Source organism: Mandrillus leucophaeus, unplaced genomic scaffold (assembly GCF_000951045.1).
Source record: "Mandrillus leucophaeus isolate KB7577 unplaced genomic scaffold, Mleu.le_1.0 Scaffold734, whole genome shotgun sequence".
NCBI lineage: Eukaryota > Metazoa > Chordata > Mammalia > Primates > Cercopithecidae > Mandrillus > Mandrillus leucophaeus.
The window spans coordinates 191,193-217,103 of NW_012107964.1; the positions used below are offsets into that span (position 1 = coordinate 191,193).

Here is a 25,911-nt window from a genome sequence, read left to right on the forward strand (position 1 = left end):
ACCTTGATCCCCTCTTCACCCCTGCCTGCCCAGCCTAGGGCCTGCAGCCCCTTCTCAAAATCACTGCCCACAGCCCTCCATGCCTTCTTTCCCTGCACCTGCTCCTGCGGAGAACACGGCAGCCCGAAGTCTCACCCCCAGCTCCACTCTCCTCTCCCAGGCCACATCCTCATGCCTCCAAATGCACAGCCTTCTAATACGAATATCTGAAGACTGAAGAATGTGAAGTAAATCACCTTGGTATGAACACACAACTGACTACACCTCTCTGGCCAAGGCATGCTTCCTTCCCAGGTGAGGGACCAGAAGGCACGGCCTCTCACTGTGGAGAACTCCTTCCCACATAATGTCTAAATATATAAAACAGCATCGATTCACATTCCAATAGTGTCGGGTGTGCCCCACAGATTGCTTAAATCACAAAGGTCACAACCAGCACTAACTTATGATTTGTATAGAACTATAAGAGATATATATTATATATATACACACACATATATATAAACATTATACACACATACACGTGTACACACATACACATATATATTTGTAGAGATGGAGTCTTGCTCTGTTGCCCAGGCTGGAGTGCAGTGGGGCGATCACAGCTCACTGCAGCCTCGACCTTCTGGGCGCAAGTGATTCTCCCGCCTCAGGTGCGCCACCATGCCTGGCTAATTTTTTTAACTTTTTGTAGCAACAGGGCCTCACTCTGTTGCCCATGCTGGTCTCAAACTTCTGGGCTCAAGCGATCCTCCCCCCTTGGCCTCCTGAGTAGCTGGGACTATAGGTGTGAGCGACCCCACCCAGCTCAGAAATAATCTTTAATTTTTTTCAAAAACCTTCTAGTTACCACCTCAGATCTCTGCACCCCTTTATGGTAACTCCAGAAATGAGCTGTGCTCACATCCTCCAGGGCATCTCTTCCCATCCCCACTAAGCCCATCCCCTAGGCTCCATTTCTCTCCCCCAAAGCTACCAGCAGTCAGGGCCGCCATGCTACCAGCAGCTCTGTCCTCATCTTGCTGTGAGAAAACAATTCTCCCTGGAATTCAGATTCCACATTTCAACCCTCTGAGCAAAGGCACTCACAGCCAGGTTTAGAATAGAAGAAGAAGAAAAGAGTAAAGTAGAAAGTAAGGAGAGTGAAGCAGAAGATGCCCGTCTGCCTGGCTGTGTTCCAGGGCAACAGAGACAAAACCCTTCCATTCCTTTCCTGGGAGACATTTCTGCATCCCAGGGTAGGAAGTCATCCACTATCTCTGGAGTGAAGCATGGGCAGATGTACCAGCAGCCCCATAAAAAGAGCTCCAAGTCTCCTAAGATTCAAGATTTCTCTCTCGTGGGGCAACCCCTGCATGCAACTAACACCTGGTTCCATCGCCTCCTCACAGAAACGGGTGGGGGCAATGATGAGAGACACTGAGGCACTGCTGGTAAAAAGTCTTTGTCTCTGACCCATGAGTCTTGTGTCTTTTGTCTACATCTGGCTAGCAGGCTGGCTTGCAAGATTGCAAGTGGGGTAAAATTGTGGGCCCTTCACAGTTTTTGATTTACAATTTTGGAGACAGGGAAGTGACACTGTCAGAGGCATGGCCTTGTGGAAGGAAAAGAAGAAGTGGCCCTGTGGATCTCTTTCTCTACTTTGTTGCCCTGCTAAGGAGAGAAACTAGGCAGGTAGTTGCAGTCTGAGAACTGAGGAGTGGGTCCAAATACAGACACCTGGGCGGTGCCTTGGTTGGCGCTCTTTCTCCAGTCCCTGCCAGGGACTTTGCTGGTTCAGCCTCAGTTCAACCACTTCACAATAAATGCCAGAGCCAGTGCTGAATCTGAAGGAAGACTCCGACCCTGTTCAGACCACAGCCACGGACACTCATGCCTGAACTGAGTGCTCGGGTAGGGCCACCAGCAGCCACAATGGGCGAGGCAGGAGAGGGCTCAGCCCATCTAGCTCTGGCTGGTTCGGAGGGGAAAGGATGGGCACCAAGCCCGCACTCAGGAAGAATGGCCACAGCTTGGGTGTCTTGTGGAGCAGCCTCCTGCATCCAGCATGCTGGCCTTCCATTCTTCTGGGGGTGACAGTAGGGGATCTATGTGTTTGCGGTAGAGACAGGGTCCTACCTCCATGGTTGGCTGAGCCACGGAGGTGTGTCTTGTTCTGTCATTGTCCTCTAACCCCTTCCATCCCCTCTATACCAGATCCTTTCCTGGCTCAAGCAACTTCCCCGAGATGACAGACTCCCCCAAGGGAAGGCAGAGGGGACACGGCAGGGAGTGCATGGACTCCTCCTGCCATGGCCTGCCAAGCAGCCAAGATCACAGGCATGTGACACCATGCCAGGCTCAGAGATAATTTTAAATAGGTTGGCAGGTTAAAGACACCTCTTCCTGGGGCAATGAACAATGAAGTGAATCAAGGCTGCTGATGGGGACACCCTGGCCAGACTGCCAAGGCTCCTGTGCAGAGCCCCCAGGACACCACATCACTAAGCCCCACCATAGGCAGGGTACAGACGCAGAATCTACATCACATGTCAGACTGAGGACATCCTGGAGAGACATTCTCAAGCCTACAGGAGAGGAGAACACATTGCATGTGGTGAACCCACTCTCCATCCTGGCAGACTGCTCCTATGAACCCAGTGTTGGGGTTCAGAAAACAAGACCCCAAAATGAGGGCCTCCCAAGCAGCCACAGAAGCAAAATTATCTCTCTGACCTTCTCCTCCCCTCCTGTCTCTAGCCCCTCATTCTCCTCCCAGGCTTCCATAGAAACTAGAATCCCTCTTCCCCAAGGCGGGTCATAGAAACCAGAACACCTTTTTCTCTAAAGCCAGCCACAAAGCCTAAAAATAGGACTCCAATTTTCTCTCCATCTTTCTGTGTAAAACTTGGCCATGAAGAAATGATCGGACCTACCTTGTTTGGCTGTAGATCCAAGACCCCCATTCCAGCAAGGGTCCTGCTTCTCACTCAGAAGGAAAGGACACTGCTCAGAAGGCCAAGAAGAATCCAGACACACAGGCATAGCAGGAGGTCCCCACTCAGTCTGTTCTCACTAGATCCAACCCTATTTACCCAATCCTATTTCAGCACAGTTGTCCATACTTTATGCAACCTAAGCATTAAAATAGACAGCTTCTTCTGGGTCTTTGGTCTTCATTCTGAAGGATCCAGTGTCTACACATTCAATAAATGTGTCTGCCTTTCCTCCTATCTGTTTGCCTTTTGCAAGCTGATTGTTCAGCGAACCTGCGGAGGGCCAAGGGGAATGTTCTCCATGGCCCCTAGGCCAGCTGTCCCTCTCCAGGCTCTCTGTGGAGGCCTACCTGCTATGAAGCTGCTTTGGGTCTCCAGCCACACCATGAAGGCGTGTGCCACGCACACCCCCTGCAGTTTGATGTCCTATGACATCTACCACAAGAGCCACTCAGCAAGGGGATGGCAGTCTGACTGTGCCCACCTCCTCTTGCCCTACAGACCTTTGGAAGGCAGTCCAGTCACCAAGGGCAGCTGTCCCCAGAGAGGAGCTCTCTCGTGCAAGCTGCCTACTGGTGGTTAGAAAGCGAGGGAAAGGGGAGGGCCTCCATCCACAGGGAAACCCAGGCTCTGCCATGACCAACCCTCGGTGGCAGCCTGGTCCAAAGGGAGCGGGGCTCAGGGCATTCAACTGGCTTCTGGCAGGCTTTGATAAAAAAGATTTTGTTCCTCTTGAACCTAACCTCCCGGAGGAGAGGTCTGGACAGGTGGCAGGAGGGAAGCTCCTAAGACCCCAGGGAGCAGGCGTTAATGACCCATCCGAGCCTTCCTCCAGAAGTATCCCAGGGCAGCCCTCCAAGCCATTGTGTTCATCAGCTCTCACCAGTGGACACCGGGATGGCCCCTCCCAACACACCCAGGCAAAACTCCCTAGAGTCCTTTCTCTCCAGCCCCGTCCTCAGTCATGGGCAGACCTGCGGGCCCAGCTGCTGTGGACAGGGAGAACAGGAAGGGCTGAGTGCCCGGATGGTGCCTGCAACACCAGGACAGCACTAGGTTATAAGGACTGAACTGGGGGCTTGGAGGCCAGTCAGCCAGGCCAGATGAGGTTAACCTGACAGCCTAGGTGACCCCCTGGGGGGTCATCTGGGAAGTACCATCAGTCAGTACTGATGTGTGCCTTCCTAGGAGTCCCCAAATTGTAAACAATAACTGTGTTCTCAAGACTTCCCGTGTGGGAGCCACACACGTGGCGGCTGTTGCCTTGGGGTGGTCCAGGGCAGTCCCACAGGTTGGCATCTCCCCTGCTGGGAGGCTTGATTAAATGCAGCCTGAGTTAGACTGGAAGGACGGCATACCAGCCAGCGTCAGTCAGATTAGCCAGGATGGCTGAGGGCTGGGCACAAGTGTGGGAAAATCCCCGAGCGGCTGGAGCCTGTGGAAATAGGGTGGAGCTGGGTCTCTTGGGGCACAATGCCCCATGGTTGGCCAGCTCCTGCAGCCCAGATGCTCCAGACAGCAGTGCTCACACAAGCAGACATTCCAGGACAGTGGAGCAGAGATGCCTCCCTCCCTGGAGACACCCAAGGTGATAAGATGCAGCCCCTGAAATCCATGGTGCAGCACATGCATGTGCAGGTTTCTCCCACACTACCCCTGAGAGTTGTGGCAAGAGCCTGTTCTGGCTGCTGCCTCATGTTGATGATGAATCATTTCTGTCTTGGACGTCTTGTGTCTTCTGTGTGTGTGCAAATAACTATACATGTATATATGTGTATATGTAGCATTTGTGCATGTTTACATGCAGATATGTGTGTAGTACGTATGCTTGTGTGTACCTATGTGTATGGTGGGTCTATGTGTATATATGTGTACTGTGTATGTATGCATGCAGACGAGTGTGTAGTATTTATGAATATAAATATATGGTGTCTATGTGTGTAGCATGCATTTGTGTTGCATGTATCTGTGCATGTGTATTGTGTATGGTATGTGGCTGTGTACATATGTATATGTGTGCAGTATTATCTACGTGTGCACATATGTGTGGTCTCTAATATGTATATTTATATATGTGTAGTGTGTGCATACATGTACGTGTAGCTATGTATAAAATGTGTGTGCATATGTGAAGTATGTACTTGTGTGTGTAATGTGCATGTATCTATGTGTATAGTGCATGTTTGCATGTATCTGTGTATATATCTATGTAGTTGTATAGGCACATGTAGTGTGCACTTGTGCATGATGCATGTGCATGTGGTGTGTGTGCATGTATGTGTACCTGTATAATGTGTATCTATGTACATATTCATGTGTATGGTATGTATTTGTGTATATGTATTGTATACTATGCATGTATGTGTAGTATCTGTATGTGTGGTGTACATCTATGTATATTACATATATAGTGTTAATGTATATGTGTGTGTAATGCATATATATGGGGTGTGTATGTACATATGCATGAGTGCATAGCATGTATCTCTGTATGTGTCTCTACGTACATGTGTGTACAAGTGTGTGTAATGTGTATGTGTGTAAACCGTGACAGGCTGACTTGCACATGTGTGAAGGGTAGAATGGGGACCCTGGCAGCCCTGGATGCCCCTGCCCACTCCCTGCTGGCCTCTCCCTGGCTGGCTTCCTGGGCCCCCACTTCCCTGGCCGCTCCTTCCCCTGGGTTCGCGTCCCCTCATTTCTGCAGACTCTGGAAGTGGGGGCTCTCAAGCCTGGGTGCTTGGGCCTCACCCCCTCCACATGCACTCTGCGTCTGCATCAACTGGCAGGTCAGATGCTCTGTGAGCTGACAACGTCCCATTCGTCGCCTCCGGCCACATCCCTCTTCTGAGCCTTACTTGTACTTCTCCGACCACCCCTCGGCCCCTCTGCCAGCATCACTGCAGGCACCTCGACTCTGCAGGGTCCTCCCAGGCCTGGTGCTTCTTCCTCCCACCCAGCCCCATCTGCACACCACCGTGCCTCTCCCCAGCCTTCTACCTTTGCAAACGGAACCACCCTGGTGGATGTCCAGCCCCAACTGTGTGCACATCTGGATGCCAAGCTCTTTCCCCATAGCCAGCCACCCTATCAGCAAATCGGGCCAGCTCAGCCTTCAACACACCCCTGGAATCCACAGCCATCCCTGAGCCCGGGTCCCCAGCTCCAGCACGATGACTCCCAGGCTGGTGTCCCAGGTCCCCTCTTGGCCCTCCCCAGCAGGTTCCTGGCATTACAGCCAAGGTGACAGATGACAGAGCCAAACTGTGTCCCTCTGCTGCTCAAACCCGACATGGCTCCAGCACAGCTCCCCAGGGAGAAGTCTGCAGCTCCTAGGAGGTGATCTCAGGCCCTTGGGATATCCTGCCTGGTAAAAGCATCTGTTCTCCTTGGGAGCCCTGGGCCACATGGGATCATCTATGCTGACTGTGAGATTTCTGAGATTCCTGGGGGTCCCTGGGCCATACAGCATCAGCTTGGCTTCCAGAAGGGCTGGAGCCCAAGGCCCACCACAGAGCAGTGAGCCACGATTCCATGGCTGGGCCTGCAAAACCCTGAACACCATAGCCAGGGAAGCACCTGGTTGGCACCACCCTGTGCATGTCATCACATGCTGTCACTGGGAGAAATGATGCCCCCAGGAGGGGACAACTGGAAGTTCATGCCTAGTGCCACCTGGACCTTTCCCTAGGTAGCTCTCCCAGCAGCTACTTTAACCTGGGCCCTTTGGCTGCAATCAGCCCTGACTATGGGACTAGCAGCTTTGCAGAGCCGAGTCCCCTCACTGAACTCCCTCCTCTCCATGTCTCGGCATCTCCGTGTCCCCAACCATGCTGCCTTTGATTTGGAAGGCAGGTGGCAAGTGAACATATGAGGCCTGTCCTTCGTGCCCCAGGCTCCCGGCCAAATCCCATACTGGGTCCCCAGCCCTCACAGCCTGTTTCTCTCAGGAGGCCCTTTTCTGTTGCAGGGCCAGCATCTTGGACAGGAAGGCCACAGCCCCCGGCCCCGGGGTTTACCTTTGTACCAGCTGATGACAGGCTTGGGTGTGCCTGTCACGCGGCAGGCCAGCTTGACTGTCTCACCCAGCTCGGCTGTGCAGTCAGCCAGCTCCTCTTCAAAGTCCGGGGGCCCTGAGGACACACACAGCCCTGAGTACTCTGTGGGGGGACATTGGGCTGCGGCACCCCCAGGTGCACCTGGCAGGTCATCTGCCTTGCACCACGAGCCCCACATCCGATGGTGTGGCCACTATGGGGACTGTCCTTTGTCGCCCCTCATCCAAGGTCCCCATCCAGAGTCAGGTGAGTGAGGCAGGTGTGTGTTAAACAGAGAGCAGTGGGGGCTCGGGGGAAGATTCTGTTCTAGTTGAGGAAGCAGACCCTGGGCTGCCAGACCCTTCACAGCCCCTGACATGATCTGGGTGGGTGCCTTGAGCTTGGGGCCCTCATGGTATCCCCGACCTTGGGTCAGGGCCAATCCAACACCCAGCCCAGGGGCTCCCCATGAGGCTGTAGCCATCACATGCCACAGGCTGGTTGAGCCATTTGTCCTAGGAACGAGCCCACCCCTCACACCCAACCAGGTAGGGACCTGTGCGGCTGCAGGAACAGGCTTGGGTGCCCCATCCTGGCTCAGCCACCTGGGCCCCCGGGGAGGTGGACACTCACGCCACACAGGCAGGGCCAGACGCTGCTGGATGCCACAGATCTCCTTCACCCACGAGTTCTTGATAATGGCTGTCCGTGCCTGCAGCAGGTACTTGCGCACCGAGTCCTCGCGCTCCTGCCACACCTCAAAGGCACGGTCATCCCCCTCCACCTGGTCATTCAGGTCGATGCTGCTCAGCTGTGGGTAGGGGAGGGTGTCAGCACAGGGATGGGGACACGGGCTGACCATCCTCAACAGATGTGGGACTCGATGAGGAAACATTCAGGCCACCCTGGACCAGCGGCTGCAGGCGTGGCCACCGGCATCCACCCCGGAGCTGAGGGACAGGGAGCCACGCCCAGCAGCCAGGAGCCCACAGACCTTCATCATGTTCCGGAACACGTAGCTGAAGGTATCGGTGCGGGAGTCTCGCCGGGGCTTGCAGATTACCAGGTGGTTGCGGAAGAGGAACACGTGACGGTTGTGGCCCTTCCAGGGCATTCGGGCCCCTGGCGCACCCTCCCACACGATGAAGTGGCCCTGGGGGAGGGTGTGGACTGTGGTCAGCCTGTGTTGGGCCAGACTGCTCAGAGGTGCAGACCCCACAGCCACCCAAGTACCCAGTGCCCTGCCCAACTCATGCACACACCCCCACTTCCTGGCAGCCCCAGATGCAAGCCCCCAACACCCCAATATCCACCCACCTCACACGCATCTCCCGGCCCCGGCCCCTGCCCCTCCCCAACCTGGCGGATGGGCTCGCCCAGGGCCTCCAGGGTGCCCGGGTACTTCTCCATGAGGGACACGTGCAGCTTGTTCTCGGCGCGCTGCGGCAGGGCAGACACCACGGCGTAGGCCTGCTCCAGCAGCGCGCAGTTCTGTCTGTTTCGCGCCTTGTTGCGGATCAGCTCCTGGGGCCGGGGCGAAGGTCAGGGTTCAGACTGCTCCACAGGCTGGACCCCAAAAGACCCAGCCTGGGCAGAGGAGGTGGGGCAGGGGAGGTGGTGCCCACCTTCAGCAAGCCCTGGTATCGCTGCACCCGCTCCACCGGCTGCTCCAGGTAGTGCTGCAGAGGTGGTGGCGGGGGCTGAGAGGGGTCCCCTGCTGACAGGGCCTCCTCCGCATATTTCTGTGGGAACCAGGAGGGTGGATTTTAGGGCAGGAATGCAAGGCCCCCGATGGCTGTGTCCCTGAGAGCTGGAGGGTGGGTCCCCAGGGTGCACACACAACCTGCACTCCAGGTGACAGCTGTCATCACCTACTGACAGGTGACAAGCACAGGACTTGGGCTGCTGAAGTGGCCTGCCCAGGAGCACAGGGCTGCAGAAGCAACTCCACCCGCATTTCTGAACTGAGGCCCAAGGGGGCCGCAGGGAGGCTGTGGGCAGTGGCAAGGTCGGGGATGAACGCAGGTTCTGATGTGGGCAGGCCAGGATGAACCTTGGAGGATGCCTGGGCTCAGTGAGCCTTCAGAGGGAGCCAAGGGCAGGCACTGAGGTTCAGGAGTCCATGAGCTCAGGCATGGGCACCTTGTAGAACTCCTGGATGGCCGTGCTGACGACCACCGACTCAGCCTGCACGCGCCCCACCAGGAACTCCAGGTACTGCTCAAAGGCTGGCTGGTTCTTGATGAAGCACATGGCCACGTCGTCGTCTGTGTCGCATTGCTGCAGCTCCTGCAGGAAGCTGCTGTGAAGGGGGATGGCATCAGGACTCAGCCTGAGCCCCATAGCCTGGCCCTGAGCCCTCACCTCTGGGAGGAAGCTGGCCCTGCACAAGGGCTGGGGCCTGTGGCTCCTGGGGTTTGTGAGAGTATGCATGCAGACATGTGTGGGCATGCAAAGAAGTGCTTGTGTGCCGTGTATGAAAGCTCACAGGAATATTACATGTGTACATGTATGTGGGCATGCACATTTGTGGAGGCATGTAAATGTGTATGAGCACATGTGGCTGCATACACAGGCAGATGGTGGGGGAAGGAGATGCTGTGTTATATGCATGTGTGCATGTATTCAAGTGTTAAGATGAAAGGATGTGCATGTACATGCTGGGTGTGCACATATGTGCAGAAGTGCATATGCATAGGTGTGCAAAAATAGTGTGGAGACATGTACATATGTGTGTCCATGTGTATAACATGCATACATGTACACAGGCATATACGTGTACGCACGTCTTTAGGTATGCACTGTGGGCACACAGGTGATGTACACATGTATATGGGTGTATGTGTGTACTGTGTGCATGTGTGTGCATTTACAGATGTGCACATGTGCCATGCACATGGGTATATGGTGTTAAAGGCTGCATCTGTACACGTGTGTGTTCATGTGTGCGCACGTGTGAGGGTGTGCATGCAAGTGGGCCTGCACACATGCCAGTTAGCTGTTGGTGCACTGCAGGCCTTCCCATGAGTAAGCCAGGTACACACGTCTGGGTTTCTGAGGGGAGGTGCGCTGAGGGATAAATCAAGTCAGCACAGGTTCTCTCCCTCCTTGGCTCCAACCCACCTGCACGAGGCCTGGCCCTACAGTGCGTCTATGCATGGACGTGTGTGTGTGTGTGTGTGTGTGTGTGTGTGTGGCCCCACCCACCCACCTGCTGTGAAAGAGGCCGATGTCCCGCACATTGCGGAAGATGACTGCCTTCTGGCTGGCCACAGCTGCGGGCACGTGGGGGCAGCGCTCCAGGTGCTGCAGGTGGTGGCTCTGCAGGAACTGCAGCTCCTCCACGAAGGCCTGCTCAGAACTCAGCAACTCCTGGATCACAGAGCTGGGCAGGAGGGGGCCGCCATAAGGGACCACGGAGCTCCTGCTTCCCGTGCAGGGACTGTGGGCCACGAGGCTCCCGCTCCCTCAGCTGCTAAATGGGAGCGCCTCCTGCTGCGCAGCCTGTCGTCTGCTCACAGGAAGTGGGAGAGCAGGTGGAGAGAGGCTCCCTCTCGGACAAGGCCGGTCCCAACACCAGGAAGCCACCCAGATGGGTCCTGCCAGTACAAGGCTGGGAGGGCAGCTGCGGGAACCCAGGCAGCTCTGGGCCTGCTCTGCTGTCCTTGGCCCCTACCTGTCCCTGATAGGCTCACACAGGAGCACTGTTTCAGAGGCCCCTGCAGAGGAATCAGCATAGCCATGACCCCAAGACCTCCAGGGTTAGGGCCTGGACCCAGAGCCAGGGCAAGCAGCCAGCTTCTTTGGAAGACTGTCCAGTCAGTGGGATGCCAGTGCCACCACCTCCAGCCCAGCAGGCACTCACCTCAGCCTTGACTTGTATTCATCTTCAGACACGGCCTCCCCGGGGAACTCAGGGGCCTCAGCAGCCCCCCACTCAGGTGACAGCTGGTGAGGGACAGGAGTATTCTGGTCGGGGTGCTGAACTCTGGCCCTGCCCTGTGGGGATTGGGCTCTCGCCCCTCAAATTGGGACGCCCCTCCTAGGGGCCTCCAGGACCCCTGAGGACCCCTCCTGCCTGGCCATTCAGGTACCTTGAGCCTCCTGTCCAGGTAGGCTGGTGATACCCAGCCCTGCCGTGAGGGGCTGGACTTGGTGGGCTTGGTGCGGACGAGCCAGCGCAGTGGGTGGGCTGCATCCAGGACCTCCACGTACTGGCCTTCCCGCAGTGCGATGGCATCCTGCTCAGCCCCCAGGGGCAGGTAATCGGCGGTGACCACGTAGATGTCAAAGATCTGAGAGGGGGGTGGGGGTGCTAAAGTGGTGAGACCTGGGAGGTGCCAGCTGGGCCTGCCGAGATCCCGAGCCACAGGGCAGGGATCCCCAGTCAGCATGCACACGCCTGGTTCCTGTCCCACACAGAACAGCAGGAATGTGAGAGATCTCCCCTGCCCCACCCCCACCCCTAGAGGTCACCACAGCCCTGGGGTCTCCAGGCCTGGACTGCCTACACTCAGTTACTTGTTTACCTTCTCCCCGTCTCCACACCCACTCCAAGCCCTAACAGGGTGCCTGGTACACTGGAGGCCTGAGACACATTCTCCTTTGAAGGAATGAAGGAGTGAATGAATGAACTAAACAAATGGCTCTCCAGGAAGGCAAATCTCCACAGGACGCCGTGTGGAGAAGACCCTGTTCTCACCAGTTCCTGCAACTTGCTGGGGTCCCACCTCCCTAAAGTCCCATGGGAGTCCTGCCTCCTGAGCCCCTCCCCACCCTTCACCTTCTCTTCAGGAAGGTCAGGGCCTCTCCCTGCCCTGCTCCCAGAGGATTCCAGCTGCCTACCTCGCCTCGGGCGTCGCCGTCCTCTGACTCTGAGGAAGACTCCTGGATGCTGGAGGATGGTCGTGATCGGCCGTGGCGGGGGGATGCAGATGGTGTCTTGGAGTCATCATCGCTGTCACCTCCAGGCACCTGCAGCTTGGCTGGGGGTGCAAGGATCATGACACCCTGGCCTGCCTCTGGCTTTCCAGGGCTCAGGGGAAGGGCAAACACCCCGGACACATCCCAGTGACCCTGGCACATGGGCCGCTGCCCCTCACCCTGCGTGATCTTGGCCGATACCATCTCGGTGATCTGGGAGGTCAGTTTCTGCAGGAACTCCTCTGTGCCCACCTCAGCAAGGGAGAGGTGTCTGAGGGCCTCCTTGGCAGCCAGAGGCTCTCCTGGGGATACAAACACTCTGCTCAGGTTGCTGCGTGCCCCTCAGATGTGTACCAAGCACCCCATGCTGTAGGCCCATCTTGGGCCCTGGGAGCCAATGGTGAACAAACAGCCAAGCCTCCCCCGCATGGTGCTGATGTCTAGCAGGGAGATGATGAGACTCAGTGGCTGGCAAGGCGGGAGGCCAGTGGCAACTGGCCAGGATGAGGAGTCACTCTGGCTCATGAGTGTCAAGCCGAGGCATGACCAGGGGGCTGAGAATGTCCAGAGACAGAGGGCACGGTGGGGACTGCCAGTGGACAGTGGATGAGGGGCATTGGGGACAGAGTCAGCAAAGGCCAGACCTGGGCATCAGGCTGCAGAAGGGGCCATGGGTCCAAAGCGGGGCTGTGTTGCCTCTGTTCTCAGTGCCCAGCACCTAGGAGTTCTACCCAGACCCTGGTATCTACACAGCCCGCTGGATGTGAGCTCTGTGCCCAGGGCTGGCCCAGGGACCCCACAGGCTCCCAGATCCATGGGGATCAGACATGGTTCCGACACTAATCAAGCCTGAAGTCCAGGCACGGGTTGGTCCTGGCTGTGTGAGCAGGTGTCTCAGTGCTGTGCTGCTCAGGAGGGCCCTCTGAGGCCTGGAGCCACCCCCGGGCAGCCTCCTCCCTGATCCCAGCATCAGGGGATCACCCTGGCCCCTCACAGGCATGCACCCAGCCTGACTGTACCTTTCCTCTGCCCACCAAGGTCAGCAAAACTCGCAGTTTCCAACCCCTGTGCTGAGACGGCTTGTGTGGTCCTAAACGGGCAAAGGGGGTGTCCTGAGAGGCCTGGGCTGGACCCCACCACCCTCTGTCCTTATGCAGAAGCTCCTGACAAAAAGAGGGTCTGGGGACAACAGACCAAGATACTAGAGAAAGGGGCTCCATACCAGAGAGGCCCAACAGAAGCCTTCGCTTTACAATGGGGAAACTGAGGTGCAGAGAAGGAAGAGAGCTGGCCCAAACCACACGGCCTGCATGTGGCAGAGCCAGGACACGCTCTGGGACAGGTGTTCTCCCCAGGGGCAGCGCTGTCCCGTCCCCCACTCCTAGAGCATCCTCCCTGGCCCTGACTGGAACAGCCTCCAGGGGCAACCCTCACTTACCCCTGCAGGAAAGTGGAAATCAGTGCTTCCTTCACTTTCTCCTGCTCCTCCACCTTAGACACTGTCAGGGAGGACCGGGCAAACCATCAGGACGGTGCTCCCAACCCCGGCACGTCTGATTCCAGATCTGGACTGGGTCCCTCCGAAGCCCTGAGCAGGGGCTGTGCCCAAGCTCACCTCCCCATCCCACTCTTGGCCTGCGGTCACCCCAACAGTGATGGGAGGAGAACAGGGGTTCTCCTGTCCTCAGAGGGGCTGAGCAAGGCCCAGGATGCAGGGGGCTTCAGGAAAAGTCCCTGGAGCCGGCGGTGCAGAACCCACGGGTCCTGGGCCCAGAGGGGACTCTGAGGCTCAAAACCACCAGCACCACCAGGGCCTGACCCGTCTTGGGGTCTCCCTGGTGCTGTCAGAGAATAAGAAGAGGAAGGAGGGGGTCCCACAGGGTCCCAGCCCAGATGGTGGTGATGGGCAGTGTGCCCCAAGGAGACTCCAAAGCTACCCAGTGCCCACCTCCCATGCCCCAGCCCTCCACCCCCCCACCCCCTACTCACGGCCCGAGACACGCAGGCTGGCGGAGCAGAGGGCCTGGCCGGCAGCGTTGCTGGCAATGCACGTGTAGGTGCCCTGGTGCTGCCGGCCCACGTCCAGCAGGACCAGGCTATGCTGCTGTGCAGAGCTGGCCATGGTGTAGCCTGGCGTGTCAGGGCCAATCCACAGCACACCCCTCTCAGCCTCCTCCCTGAGCCAGTGCACGGTGGGCGCCGGGCGTCCTGGGGCGGGCAGGAGGTGGTAAGTGCACTCTGCCAGGAGCGGGGCCTCTGGAGGTGGAGCCCTGTCTGTGGCCCTCCCTCAGGATGATGTGAGTGGGGAGGGGGCACCTCTGTCCCATCCCCCAGGGGTGATCTTTCCACAGCAGGGGACAAGAAATGCCTTACCTTCTACCTTCACGGAGAAGGTGATACTGGAGCCTTTCTTCACTTTCTTGGGGGTGAACCTCTCCAGCATTCGGGGTGGCACCAGCTGCTCATGCACATCTAGGGGGCACAGGGTGGCTGGCAGAGACCTTGGCACAGTCCCTACCACCTGCTTCCTGGCCCCCGATGATGTCTGCAGGCCCCCAGGTGGCTCTCCACAGCCAGCACCTGGACAGCACCACGCTGATCCCTCGGCCGGGCTGTCTCCTAGGTGCGCCCTCCCTGAGCCAGCCCATGGCCACCCACACCTCCACTGCGGTCAGCCCTAGGGTCAGGCCCTCAGCACCCATGGCCACCTGGCCTCTCCCTGCCCGTCTGGGGCTGCCTCACCTGATGCAGGCTTCTCTTCTGGCTCATCGGGGCCTGAAAGAGGCACTAGAGTCAGACACCTAGCACACACAGGACCCCGCCATGGCTCCTACTCAGCGCTGTGCGAGAGCCCAGCAGTTCTACCCCCTGCAGTGAGGGAACTCAAGGGCAGCGCTGCTCCCCAAGCAAACGTCCTAACCCCTGCCTGAAACCTGGGCCATGAAGCCCTGCAACTTACACACTCTGGTGACAGAGGCAACAGGCTGCATGGACCAGACCCAATGCCCCACCACCCACCCTCACCCTGCCACGGACTCTGTGGCCCCACACTGGAACCAGCACACAACCAAATAATGCTGCCCAGAGCAGCAGAGGACTCACACCTGGGGACGCTGGGGAAAGTTGCAGCAGTGGCAGGACGGGTTTGGGTGAAACTTGGAATGAACTCTCAGTGCTCAGAACTTTTTGAACAATAAGGAAGTAGGGTCCTCTAGTCCCAAGCTACACTGGCTCTGGCTGTGCGTGGATTTACCTAGAGCCTCAATGTTTACCCACTTTCCTGGGTCAACTTCAACCTCCAGCCTGCCCATTAGTCAGGACAGAGGGCTGCACACCCGCTCCCTGAAGGGCCAACTTCTGGCCACCTGTGCCACTTTGTACCAGGGACCCCCGCTGAGGGCCTGATATGGCAAGGTGTGCAGGGGATGTCAGCCCTGGCCAGGATGCTGCCCAGGGCCCAAGTCTCTGCCCGGCCCCTCAGAGCACCCACCTCGAACCAGCAGCCGGGCAGATGAGTAGGCGGCACCCATGGCATTGCTGATGTAGGCCGCATACTGGCCAGAGTCCTCCCGAGTGACTGAGATGATCTCCAGGGTGTGCAGGGTCTTCTTGTCAGTCATGTGGATGTGGGCAGATGCGGTCAGGGGCTGGCCATCTTTGAACCAGTATAATCTGGGAGCAGGGTAGCCTGGGCCACGGGAGGGGGAGTGGTCAGCCTGGGCTACCACCCACGGGCACTGTGTCCTCCAGATGGGAGACAGATGAAGGCCTGGAGAGAGGGTCCCTCAAACACCCCCACACCACCAGTGATGGAGTATCGGCCTCCAGCACCCAGGCAGCAGGGAGAGTGACTGCCTGACCCTGTTGCTGGGGTCTCCTTTCAATTGTAGCTGACGGGGCACGGCTCCTTGGCCTCCATCCTGCCATAGCTGTGTCCCCACTCCCTCTCCCTCTCACCTTTCACCTTGAGCTGGAACTTGGCCAGGCGTGTGCCAGGGGCCACCTGGAGGTCTCTCAGTTCCTCCACCACCTGGGGCAGCTGGCCCTCATCAGTGGTGGACTCTGTTCCCTCCTGCTCCCGGCTGGCAGGAGAACAGAAAAGGGGTCAGCCAGAAAGTAGGGCAGTGAGGGGAGCAAGGCGGGAGGGGTGCTGAGGGGCTTAGGCATGGATGACGTTGGAAGCCCCTGTTTGCTGACAGAGACCGCCAGGGCTTGGAGGAAGGCTCCAGGATTGGACGCTGTCAGACCAAGCCCTGCCCTCACCCAGCAGCATCACTCCCCAAGAGGCCCTGCAACGTCAGTCCGTGGGGCACAGCCCACCTCTGGCAGCTCCTACCTGGACAAGTAGCCTTGGGCACTGAAGTAGGATGAGGTCTCCGTGGCATCCGCTGCAGTGTCATAGTCTGTGCTTGTCACTGGGGAAGGAAGAGGGGAACTGGAGCAAGGCCTGCCATCCCATCTGCCCCAGCACGAGCTCCTGTACCAGGATGGCCTCGGCCCTCAGAGGTCCTGACTACAGAGCCTTGCCTGGAAGCCACTTAGATTTGGGAGCTAGGAAGTCATAGGGGGAATAGTGACATTGTAGCCTCTCCACCCCCAGCTATTACCAGCCCCATACTTCAAGGCCTATAACTAACTACAAGCCTCTTTGACACGACAAACTAATAACGAATGATCCAGAGACCTCAAAAGAAACAGTGATAGTGGTAGAACCTTCCAGTTCCATCCTACTAGGGAATAATGGGATGAAAAGATACAGGTCTCAAACAGCTAGGACTTGTGTTTCTAGTCAAGATGGAGTGACTGAGGTTGGACTTACCCTCTTTTATGGACTAAATGTTGAGATGCCCCCCAAAGACCATATGCTGAAATATTAACCCCCTATGGATGAAGAGATGGGCCCTTGGGAGGTGATTAGGTGATGAGGGTGGAACTTCCACGAATGGGATTACTGCCCTTATAGAAGGGACCCCAGAGACCTCCCTCATCCTCTTTCTATCATGTCCTTGAATGATGTATTTTTTTCTTCTGTTTATATATATATATGTGTGTATATATATATATTTTTTTTTTTTTTTTTTTGAGACAGAGTCTTGCGCTGTCGCCCAGGCTGGAATGCAGTGGCACGATCTCGGCTCACTGCAAGCTCTGCCTCCCGGGTTCATGCCATTGCCTCAGCCTCCCGAGTAGCTGGGACTACAGGCGCCCGCCACCATGCCAGCTAATTTTTTGTATATTTAGTAGAGACGGGGTTTCACCGTGTTAGTCAGGATGGTCTCAATCTCCTGACCTCATGATCCGCCCGCCTTGGCCTCCCAAAGTGCTGGGATTACAGGCGTGAGCCACCGTGCCCGCCCTCTTCTGTAATAAATTTATAATCTTCTTCTCTACTTGCTATTAATCCTATCCATTGGATTTTTTATCTCTGGAAGTTCTACTTGGGTTTTTAAAATATATTCTGTCTCAACATCACTAATCATCAGGGAAATGTAAATCAAAACCACAATGTGATACCACCTAACTCCTGCAAGGATGGTCATAATTTAAAAATTAAAAAACAGTAGATGTTGGTGTGGATGCAGTGGTCAGGAAACACTTCTACACTACTGCTGGGAATGTAAACTAGTACAGCCACTATGGAACAGTGTGGAGATTCCTTAAAGGACTAAAGGTAGAACTACCATTTGTTCCAGCAATCCCACTACTGGGTATCTACCCAGAGGAAAATAAGTCATTATTTCAAAAAGACACTTGCATACGCATGTTTATAGCAGCACAATTCACAACTGCAAAATCATGGAACCAACCTCAAATGCCCGTCAATCAACGAGTGGATAAAGTAACTGTGGTATATACATAGGATGGAATACTACACAACCATAAAAAGGAATGGATTAACAGCATTTGCACTGACCTGGATGAGATTGGAGACTATCATTCTAAGTGAGGTAACTCAGCAATGGAAAACCAAACATCATATGTTCTCACTGATAAGTGGGAGCCAAGCTATGAGGATGCAAAGGCATAAGAATGATACAATGGACTTTGGGGACTTGGGGGGAAGCATGGGAGTGGGGGCGAGGGATGAAAGACTACAAATAAGGTGCAGTGTATACTGCTCAGGTGATGGGTGCCTCAAAATCTCGCCAATCACCACTAAAGAGCTTACTCATGTAACCAAATACCACCTGTACCCCAATAACTTAACGGAAAAAGTAAAGAACTGAAAAATAAATCTTGAGAGATAAAAAAAATTAAAAAAAATATATTCTATGTCTCTACTTTCCTTTTCTTTTCTTTTTTTTTTTTTTTTTGAGACAGAGCCTCACTCTGTCACCCAGGCTGGAGTGCAGTGGTGCAATCATAGCTCACTGCAGCCTCAACCTCCCAGCTCAAGCGATCCTCTTGCCTTAGCTTCCCAAGCAGCTGGGACTACAGATGTACAGCCCCATGCCTGGCTAATTATTTTGTATTTTTTTTGTAGAGACAGGGTCTCACTGTGTTGCCCAGGCTAGTCGTGAACTTCTAGGCTCAAGTGATGCTCCTGCCTAAGCCTCCAAAAATGCTGGGATTACAGTCATGAGCCAAAGTGCACCAGGCCAGGACAGGGATTTCCTAAACATGGGGAACAAAGATGAGCCCTATGATTGCGCCAGTTTCCTGCCTTGAATTTGTAGACTCAGGGAAGGGAAACTGAGGTAGGTCCCAGCAGACTCCTTGAGATGAGAAGATGGAGCTCAGAGTCCTGGGAGACTAAGGCAGCTAGAGTTCACAGACAAAGTGCTGGAGAAAAGAAAGCAGTACAGAGAAAGGACCTGCCTCAAGGACTCAGCAGAATACTGATTAGCATTTGCATGTGAGGAAAGACCCACCTGAAAGGATTAGAGGAAACAGTACCAGGAATAGCTCCTGGTTCTACCAGTCAGACTAGAAAAATTCCTAACTCAAAGGGCATTGAGTAGAGTACTCAGGAAAGTTCTTGCCTCAGCAGTGGGAAATAATTAGCCCTAGACTGAGCACTGCTCTGGAGCCACCAAAGAAATCATAAAAGCTAGGCCCCAAAGAATAAAATCGCATCCAAGTATCTTCACTGTATCCCAGAACAAAGCTCAAGAAGATCGGCAGAAATACAAAATATCCTAACAGGGTAAAGTTTACAATGTCAGGCACTCAATCAAAGATCACCAGACATACCAAGAGACAGGAAAAGATGACCCATAAAGTAGGAAATAATCAACTGAAACCAACCCAGAACTGACGCAGATGTTAGAACTGGTAGAGGAGACATGAAAACAGGTATTAGAATTGTATTCTCTGCATTCAAAAGGTTAAGTAGAGATGTAGAATATATTTTTAAAAACTCAAGTAGAACTTATAGAGACAAATAATAAAATGAATGAGATTAATAGGATGGATATTACAGAAGAAAAGACAGTGGACGTAAAGGCATGAATAAAAACTATGCAAAATGAAAGATACAGGAATTTTTTTAAGTGAAAAGAGCATTAGTGAACTGTACACACTCCATGTGACTTAATATACAGGTAAATGAAAAAAAGAATATTTGAAGAAATAATAATAATACGTCTTAATATATACGTAATTGAAGAAAAGAATATTTGAAGCAATAATGGTCACAGAAATTCCAAACTTAATGAAAACTCTAAACCCACAGTTCTAAGAGGGTCAACAAAGTCCAACCTCAACAAACATGAAGAAAAGTACACCAAAGAACATCATAATCAAATTACTCATAACCAGTTATTTTAAAAAAAATCTTTAAAAAATACCTAGAGAATTTTTGTGAAGAAAGAGATAAGCTGATCCTAAAATTCATATGAAAATGCAAGGCACCCAGAATAGGCAAAACAATCTTGAAAAAGAAGGAAGTTGGAGGACTTACCGTCCCAATTTCAAAACCCAATACAGAGCTACTGTAATCAGGACAGTGTCGTGCTGGCATAATGAAAGAAATTTAGATAAATGAAACAGAATTTAGAGTCCATAAATAAACCCATACATTTAGAGAAAATCATATTTTGACAAGAATTCCAAGACAATTCAATGGTGAAATAGTCTTTTCAACAAATGGTGCTGAGACAACTGGGTATCCACATTAAAAGAACAAACTTGGGCCCTTACTTCGTATCATATACAAAACAAAAAACAAAAAAACAAAAAAACAAAACAAAAAAACCTCAAAATGGACCAAAGACCTAAATATATGAGTTACTATAGGCATAGGTGTTTAACTCTTTATAACCTTGGATTAGGCAATAATTTCTTAGAAATGACAACTAAAGCACAAGCAACCAAAGAACAAGTAGGTAAATTGTACTTTATTAAAATTTAAAAACTTTGTTGAGGCAGGAGGATCACTTGAGGCCAGGAGTTTGAGGTTACAGTGAGCTATGATTATACCACTGCCCTCCAGTCACAGTGCCATGAACCATTCACCATGCCCTTGAGCTTCTCCTGACAGGCTTCCTGATCAAGCCATCTGACAGCCTTCAAAAGGGACCTCAAGGGAGTGGTTGGGGTAGGCTGGACTCACCCTTCTTGACCCCCTCACCTTACTCCATGAGGTCTACTTCCAAACCTTCCTGGGCCTCTGTTCCAGCCAGGATGCCTCTCACAGAGATGAGATCCCTCAACCCCTTACCCCAAGGGGCTCCAGACTGGGGGCCTGTCTTGGCCCTAGCTCCCAGAGAGCTTTCCATCAGCCACAAGACTCTGAGGCCCCAAATCCTGCCTGGCCTGAGACGAATGCTCTCTGAATCATCCTCAAGACCAACTCAGGAGCCCCTACACCACCCACCCTGGAGACACCAAACCAGACGCAGTACTCACAGTCCACACGGAGCTCAGCCTTGGTGGAGGAGACACCCACGCTGTTCTCAGCCAGGCAGCGGTAGACACCCATGTCTGCTGGCACCACGGCTGTGATGATGAGCTGATGGCCACCCTGTTGGTCTTCATTAATCATGTAGTGGTCATCCTCCTCCAACAACTTCCCATCCTTGAACCAACGCACACTAGGCATGGGCTGACCTCTCACCACACAGTCAAAGCTCACAGGATACCCATCCTGCACTTCTTGGTTCTGCAACTCGGTCAGGAACACCGGGGCTGGGATAGATGGGTGATTTAGCCCCAGGGAACAATGATCATGTCCGGCTGCCACATACATGCAAGTTGCCACCAGATGAATGGTTTGACACATATGATGTACAGAGCAATCATTCATATGGGAGTGTTCATAGACCCTGACAGCTAAAAAGAATGGTATCTTTGCCTGCTAAGCTTCTCTCTCTTCCTTGTTCTCTAAGAATTCTGTTTGCCAGCTTGGTTCCCAAGCTGCTCTGAGGCAAAGGCGATAAAGGGCTGGAAACAGGGAGGAAAAGGGAGGTAAAGCAAAGATAAAGACTGTGTGGCCTGTAAGTCCAGGAGGAGCAGGTGAGGGATTTGCAACAAGGCAGAGGCTCAAAATTGGAGAGAAGTTTCAAGAAATAACACTGTGGGTCATTCATCCTACCCTCTTTAACATTCCTAGAGAGATACAAGTAAATAAGGAAATGGCTTTTTAATTACTCCTAGATGCTGGAATGGGAAATGGTAGCAGACTGGACCATGAGGAGTGCAGCATTTTATACAGGTTTCAGAGTCTCCTTTTAAAAAAATTCTAGAGAGTGAACACAAATGACCTTTGAACAACATGCATTTGAACTGCATGGGTCCACTTATGTGTGGATATTTTTCAACCAAACTGGATAAAAAAATACAGCATCTGTGGGATGCAAAACCCTGTATAGCGCTGACTTTTCATATATATAGGTTCTGCAGGGCTGATTTGGGGACTTGAGTATGTGTGGATTTGGGTACACCTAAGGGTTCTAAAATCCATCCTCTGTGTATACCAAGGTAGAACTGCATTCCCATTCTCATTTCACAGATGTGAAAGCTGAGGCACAGAGATGCTAAGCAGCTTCCCCCAAAGCACATAGTTAGTAAGAGACAGGGTTGGAGTTCAAATTCAGCTCTATTTAACTTCAAAGTCAGGGCTTTTCACACCTCAGTGGGCTGCACCTGCAAAGAACCCAATGGTGGGCACGGGTAACCCCTTAAGCTTGCAGCAGACTCTGGATCCTTCTCCCCTGCCTCTCCCTGCCTCTGCACCCTGGTTCGTGACCCCAGACCGAGGCTGTGTGCAGACTCACCAGCATCAGAAGTCAGTAGGCTGGGCAATGGCTCTGGAGGCACCACAGGGGCGGGGGCCTCTTTGCTGATGCGCATCTCTACCCTCCGAGGTCCCTCCTCCACCAGGTTGATCTGCACCCCAATGCCCAGTGTGGCAAACATCTCCTGGAAGCGAGTTACTGCCTGGCGGGCCTCGGTGAGTGCCTCAAAACGGATGCAAATGAAATGCTCATCTTCGCGGTATGTCTGCCAGTCCGCAGGCTCCTCTGGCTCTGCAGGGCCCTCATCTGCACTCAGGAAGAGCTCCTCGTCTGAAACCTCAGCCAGGCTTTTGGTGCGGAAGAGCCGGTGCAGCCGCCGGGCAGCCCGGCGGAAGGCATCGTCCAGCTCACCCCCAGAGGAGCTCTCGGCCTCACTCTCTGTCCCACTGACCACCACGCAGGCACTGTGGGCCACCTGGCCAAACTTGTTGCTCACCTGACAGGTGTAGTGGCCAGCATCAGCGTGGCCCAGGCCAGTGATCAGCAGAGAACAGGTGCCATCCCCAAGCTGGTCGATGTGATGGTGCCGCCCGTCGGTCAGCTCCACACCATCCTTCAGCCAGCAGGCTCGCACATCTGCCTTGCTGGCCACAACACACTCCAGCCGCAGGGCATCCCCTACCTGTGCCTCAGTGTCCCCAAATGTGTGGGAGAACATAGGCCCTTCCTGCTGCTTCATCTCCTTCCGGACCTTGTAGCCCTTAAAGGCGGCCTGGATCTTCACAGCTGCCTTGTCCATTGAGGGATCACCCAGGTCTTTGGTGCTCAGGTCTCCCAGCGGTGGGCGCACAGCAGCCAGCGGCTCCTGCTGCTGCTGTGGCTTCACAGAGGGGGGTGCTGGGGCCCCAACCTGTGGGCACAGAGGCTGACGTCATGGTGAGATAGGGAATCTGAGGCCAGGAACTGGGCACGACTGGTGTGGAACGCATGGCAGGGGCAGCTCCAGGTCTTGCTCCAGTATGCCCTTTTTCCTCCTACCAGTTGGACCAACACTAGCTTCAATTTGACCTAGATGTCTGACAGCACCTTCCAAAAAGCAAGCCCACTTCCTGGAAATCACTTTACACAATCACTCAGACCACGATGAACAGGGTTGTGAAGAACACCATGAAGAGACCAGTTCCAACTCTTCAGACAAAAGTTTTAATGGTCAGATGTGTATATGAATGGATGGATGCAGGGTGGATGGAGAGATACATCGATTAATGGATGGTTGAATGGGAGAACAGGTATATGGATGGATGGATAGATGGATGGGTGGGTGGGTAGCTGGTGGATGAGTGAATGGTTATACAGATGGTGGTATGGGTAGATGAGTGGGTAAACAGGCTGACAGACAAACAAACAGGTGAACAAGTACAGGAATAGATTATGGACAAATGGTGGATGGATGGGTGAAAGAGTAGGTGGATGGATGATAAACAGCAGATGGATGGAGTTGTATGGTTGTATAGGTGGGTAAACAGGCTGACAAACAAATGAATGAACAGGTGAACAGGTGCAGGAGTGGCAGATGGATAGTAGATGGATGGATGAATGGAATGGAATGGAATGGAAGGATGGTGGGTAGATGGTAGATGGATGGATGAATAACAGGATGGTGAGTAGATACATGAATGGATAGTGGGTAGATGGGTGCATGTCAGATAGGAGGATGGGTGAATAGATGAAAAGAAGGAAGGACGGTAGTATACATGGATGGACAAATGGAAGGATGGTAGATGGATGATGAATGGATACATGCATAGATGGACAGATGGAAGGATTATAGAAAGATGATGAATGGACAGATGGTGAGATGGTGAACAGATGATAGACGGATGAGTATATAGATGGCAGATGGGTGAATGCATGACTAGATGGAAGGAAGAATGTGTGCATGGATAGATGGTGGATGAATAGATGGAACAAAGGAAAGAAAGATGAACATATGGATGAATAGATGGCAGATGAAGGAATAGATGAAAGGAAAGAAAGATGGACACATAGACGGGTGGATGAAAGAATGAATGCATGAATGGATGAATGAATGAAAGGAGGAATGGATACATGGATGGATGGATGGATAGAAGGAAGAACAGACAGATGCATGGATTGAAGGATGGATGGTAGACAGACAGAAGAGAAGAAATGCATGCATTGATGGATGGATCGTGTATGGATGGATGGAAGGATGGATGAACGGATGGATGGATGGTAGACGGATGATGCATAAACAGATGAAAGTAAGGAAAGACAGATGTATGAATGGATGGATTAGGTAGAAGGGTGGAAGGACAGAAAAATGGATGCCTGAATAGATGGATGGCAGTTGGATGAATGAAAGGATGGGTGGATGCATGGATGAATGGATGCATAGATGGATGAATGGTGGATGGGTGGATGGAAGGAAGGATAGATGGATCGATGGATGCATAGATGGGTGGATGAGTGGTTTAGATGGATGGATGCATGAATGAATGGATGAATGGTGGATGGATGCATAGATGGGTGGATGAATGGATGCATGAATGAGTGGATGAATGGTGGATGGATGCATGCATGGATGGATGGATGAATGGTGGATGGATGGAAGAATGGTGGATGGATTGATTCATGGATGGGTGAATGAATGGTAGATGGATGCATGGATGGATGGATAGATGAATGGTGGATGGTTGGATGAATGATGGATAGAAAAATGCATGCATGGATGGATGAATGGTGGATGGATGGATGCATGGATGGGTGGATGAATGGTGGATGGATGCACGGATGGAGAGATAGATGAATGGTGTATGGATGAATGCATGGATAGAAAGATGCATGGATAGATACATGGAAGGAAGGAAGGAAAGATGGATGAATGGATGTATGGATAGATGGATGAATGGCAGATGAGTGGATGAATGGAAGAAAAGATGGATAGATGAGTAGATGCATAGATGGGTGTATCAATGGCAAATGGATGAATAGTGGATGGATGGATGGATGGATGGATGGATGGATGGATGGATGGATGGTGAATGTCTCAGACCTCTCCTTGCAGGGCAAGTTGGGGGGGCTCACCTTGCTGGTCAGCGGTGAGGTGCCTTGCCTCCCAGCCTTCTTGAGGTAGGTGACTAGGGAAGGGGTGCCTGCCCGGGACTCATCATCAGAGCTGGTGTGTGAGAGGTCAGCCTCTCCAGTGCGTGCCAGCTCATCAGCCGTGGAGTAGCCTTCGGAGAGATCAGGTGCCACCTCCTCTGCCTCCTGTGGCAGGTGCTGTGAGCGGCCATCCTCCTCAGGCAGCTCGCTAATGGAGTCTAGCGTGGGCTCACGGCTCATGCGACGTTTCCGAGCCAGGGCCTCCCATAGTTGGTGCAGGTCGCCCTCCTGGGCTGCCTCAAGGGGCAGGCTGGGCTGAGGAGGGGCCTCATCCACAGAGGCTGGGCTCAGCGCCACTGAGGAAGGCAAAAGACTGGTCAGTGGGCTAGTTCAGAGCCATCAGCCCAGACCTCAGCTGCTTATCAGTATGTAGCTGGGCTGTAGCTTTGCTAGGCCTCTACCCCCACCTGGCACTAGCTACTTCAGATGGCACAATCTTTGCAAGTCTCAGAGCCCCTGAGCCTTGGCTCCCCCACTTTGAGTGAGGCCACAGTCTACCTCCCTGCACAGGGTATGTGATGACTGGAATAGGAAAGGACTCTGCAAAAGCAAATTGGGCTGATTTGAGCCCTTCTGGCCCTGCTTCTGGGATAGAGTGCCTAGAATCATGGG

The 25,911-nt window shown here is 53.4% G+C and overlaps 1 protein-coding gene across 1 annotated transcript in view; it reads right to left on the reverse strand.

Moving 5' to 3' along the window:
- Positions 1-25,911, reverse strand: part of OBSCN (obscurin, cytoskeletal calmodulin and titin-interacting RhoGEF) — a 164,854-nt gene that overhangs the window by 30,539 nt on the left and 108,404 nt on the right. The window contains 22 exon segments of the mRNA XM_011965740.1: positions 6,995-7,108; positions 7,646-7,823; positions 8,007-8,165; positions 8,372-8,536; positions 8,638-8,754; positions 9,155-9,311; positions 10,224-10,397; positions 10,878-10,960; positions 11,107-11,307; positions 11,858-11,997; positions 12,115-12,237; positions 12,955-13,025; positions 13,374-13,434; positions 13,925-14,143; positions 14,309-14,407; positions 14,678-14,710; positions 15,426-15,623; positions 15,893-16,017; positions 16,272-16,350; positions 20,786-21,064; positions 22,153-23,023; positions 25,222-25,595. Coding sequence (XP_011821130.1) covers positions 6,995-7,108; positions 7,646-7,823; positions 8,007-8,165; positions 8,372-8,536; positions 8,638-8,754; positions 9,155-9,311; positions 10,224-10,397; positions 10,878-10,960; positions 11,107-11,307; positions 11,858-11,997; positions 12,115-12,237; positions 12,955-13,025; positions 13,374-13,434; positions 13,925-14,143; positions 14,309-14,407; positions 14,678-14,710; positions 15,426-15,623; positions 15,893-16,017; positions 16,272-16,350; positions 20,786-21,064; positions 22,153-23,023; positions 25,222-25,595 — 4,020 coding nt within the window.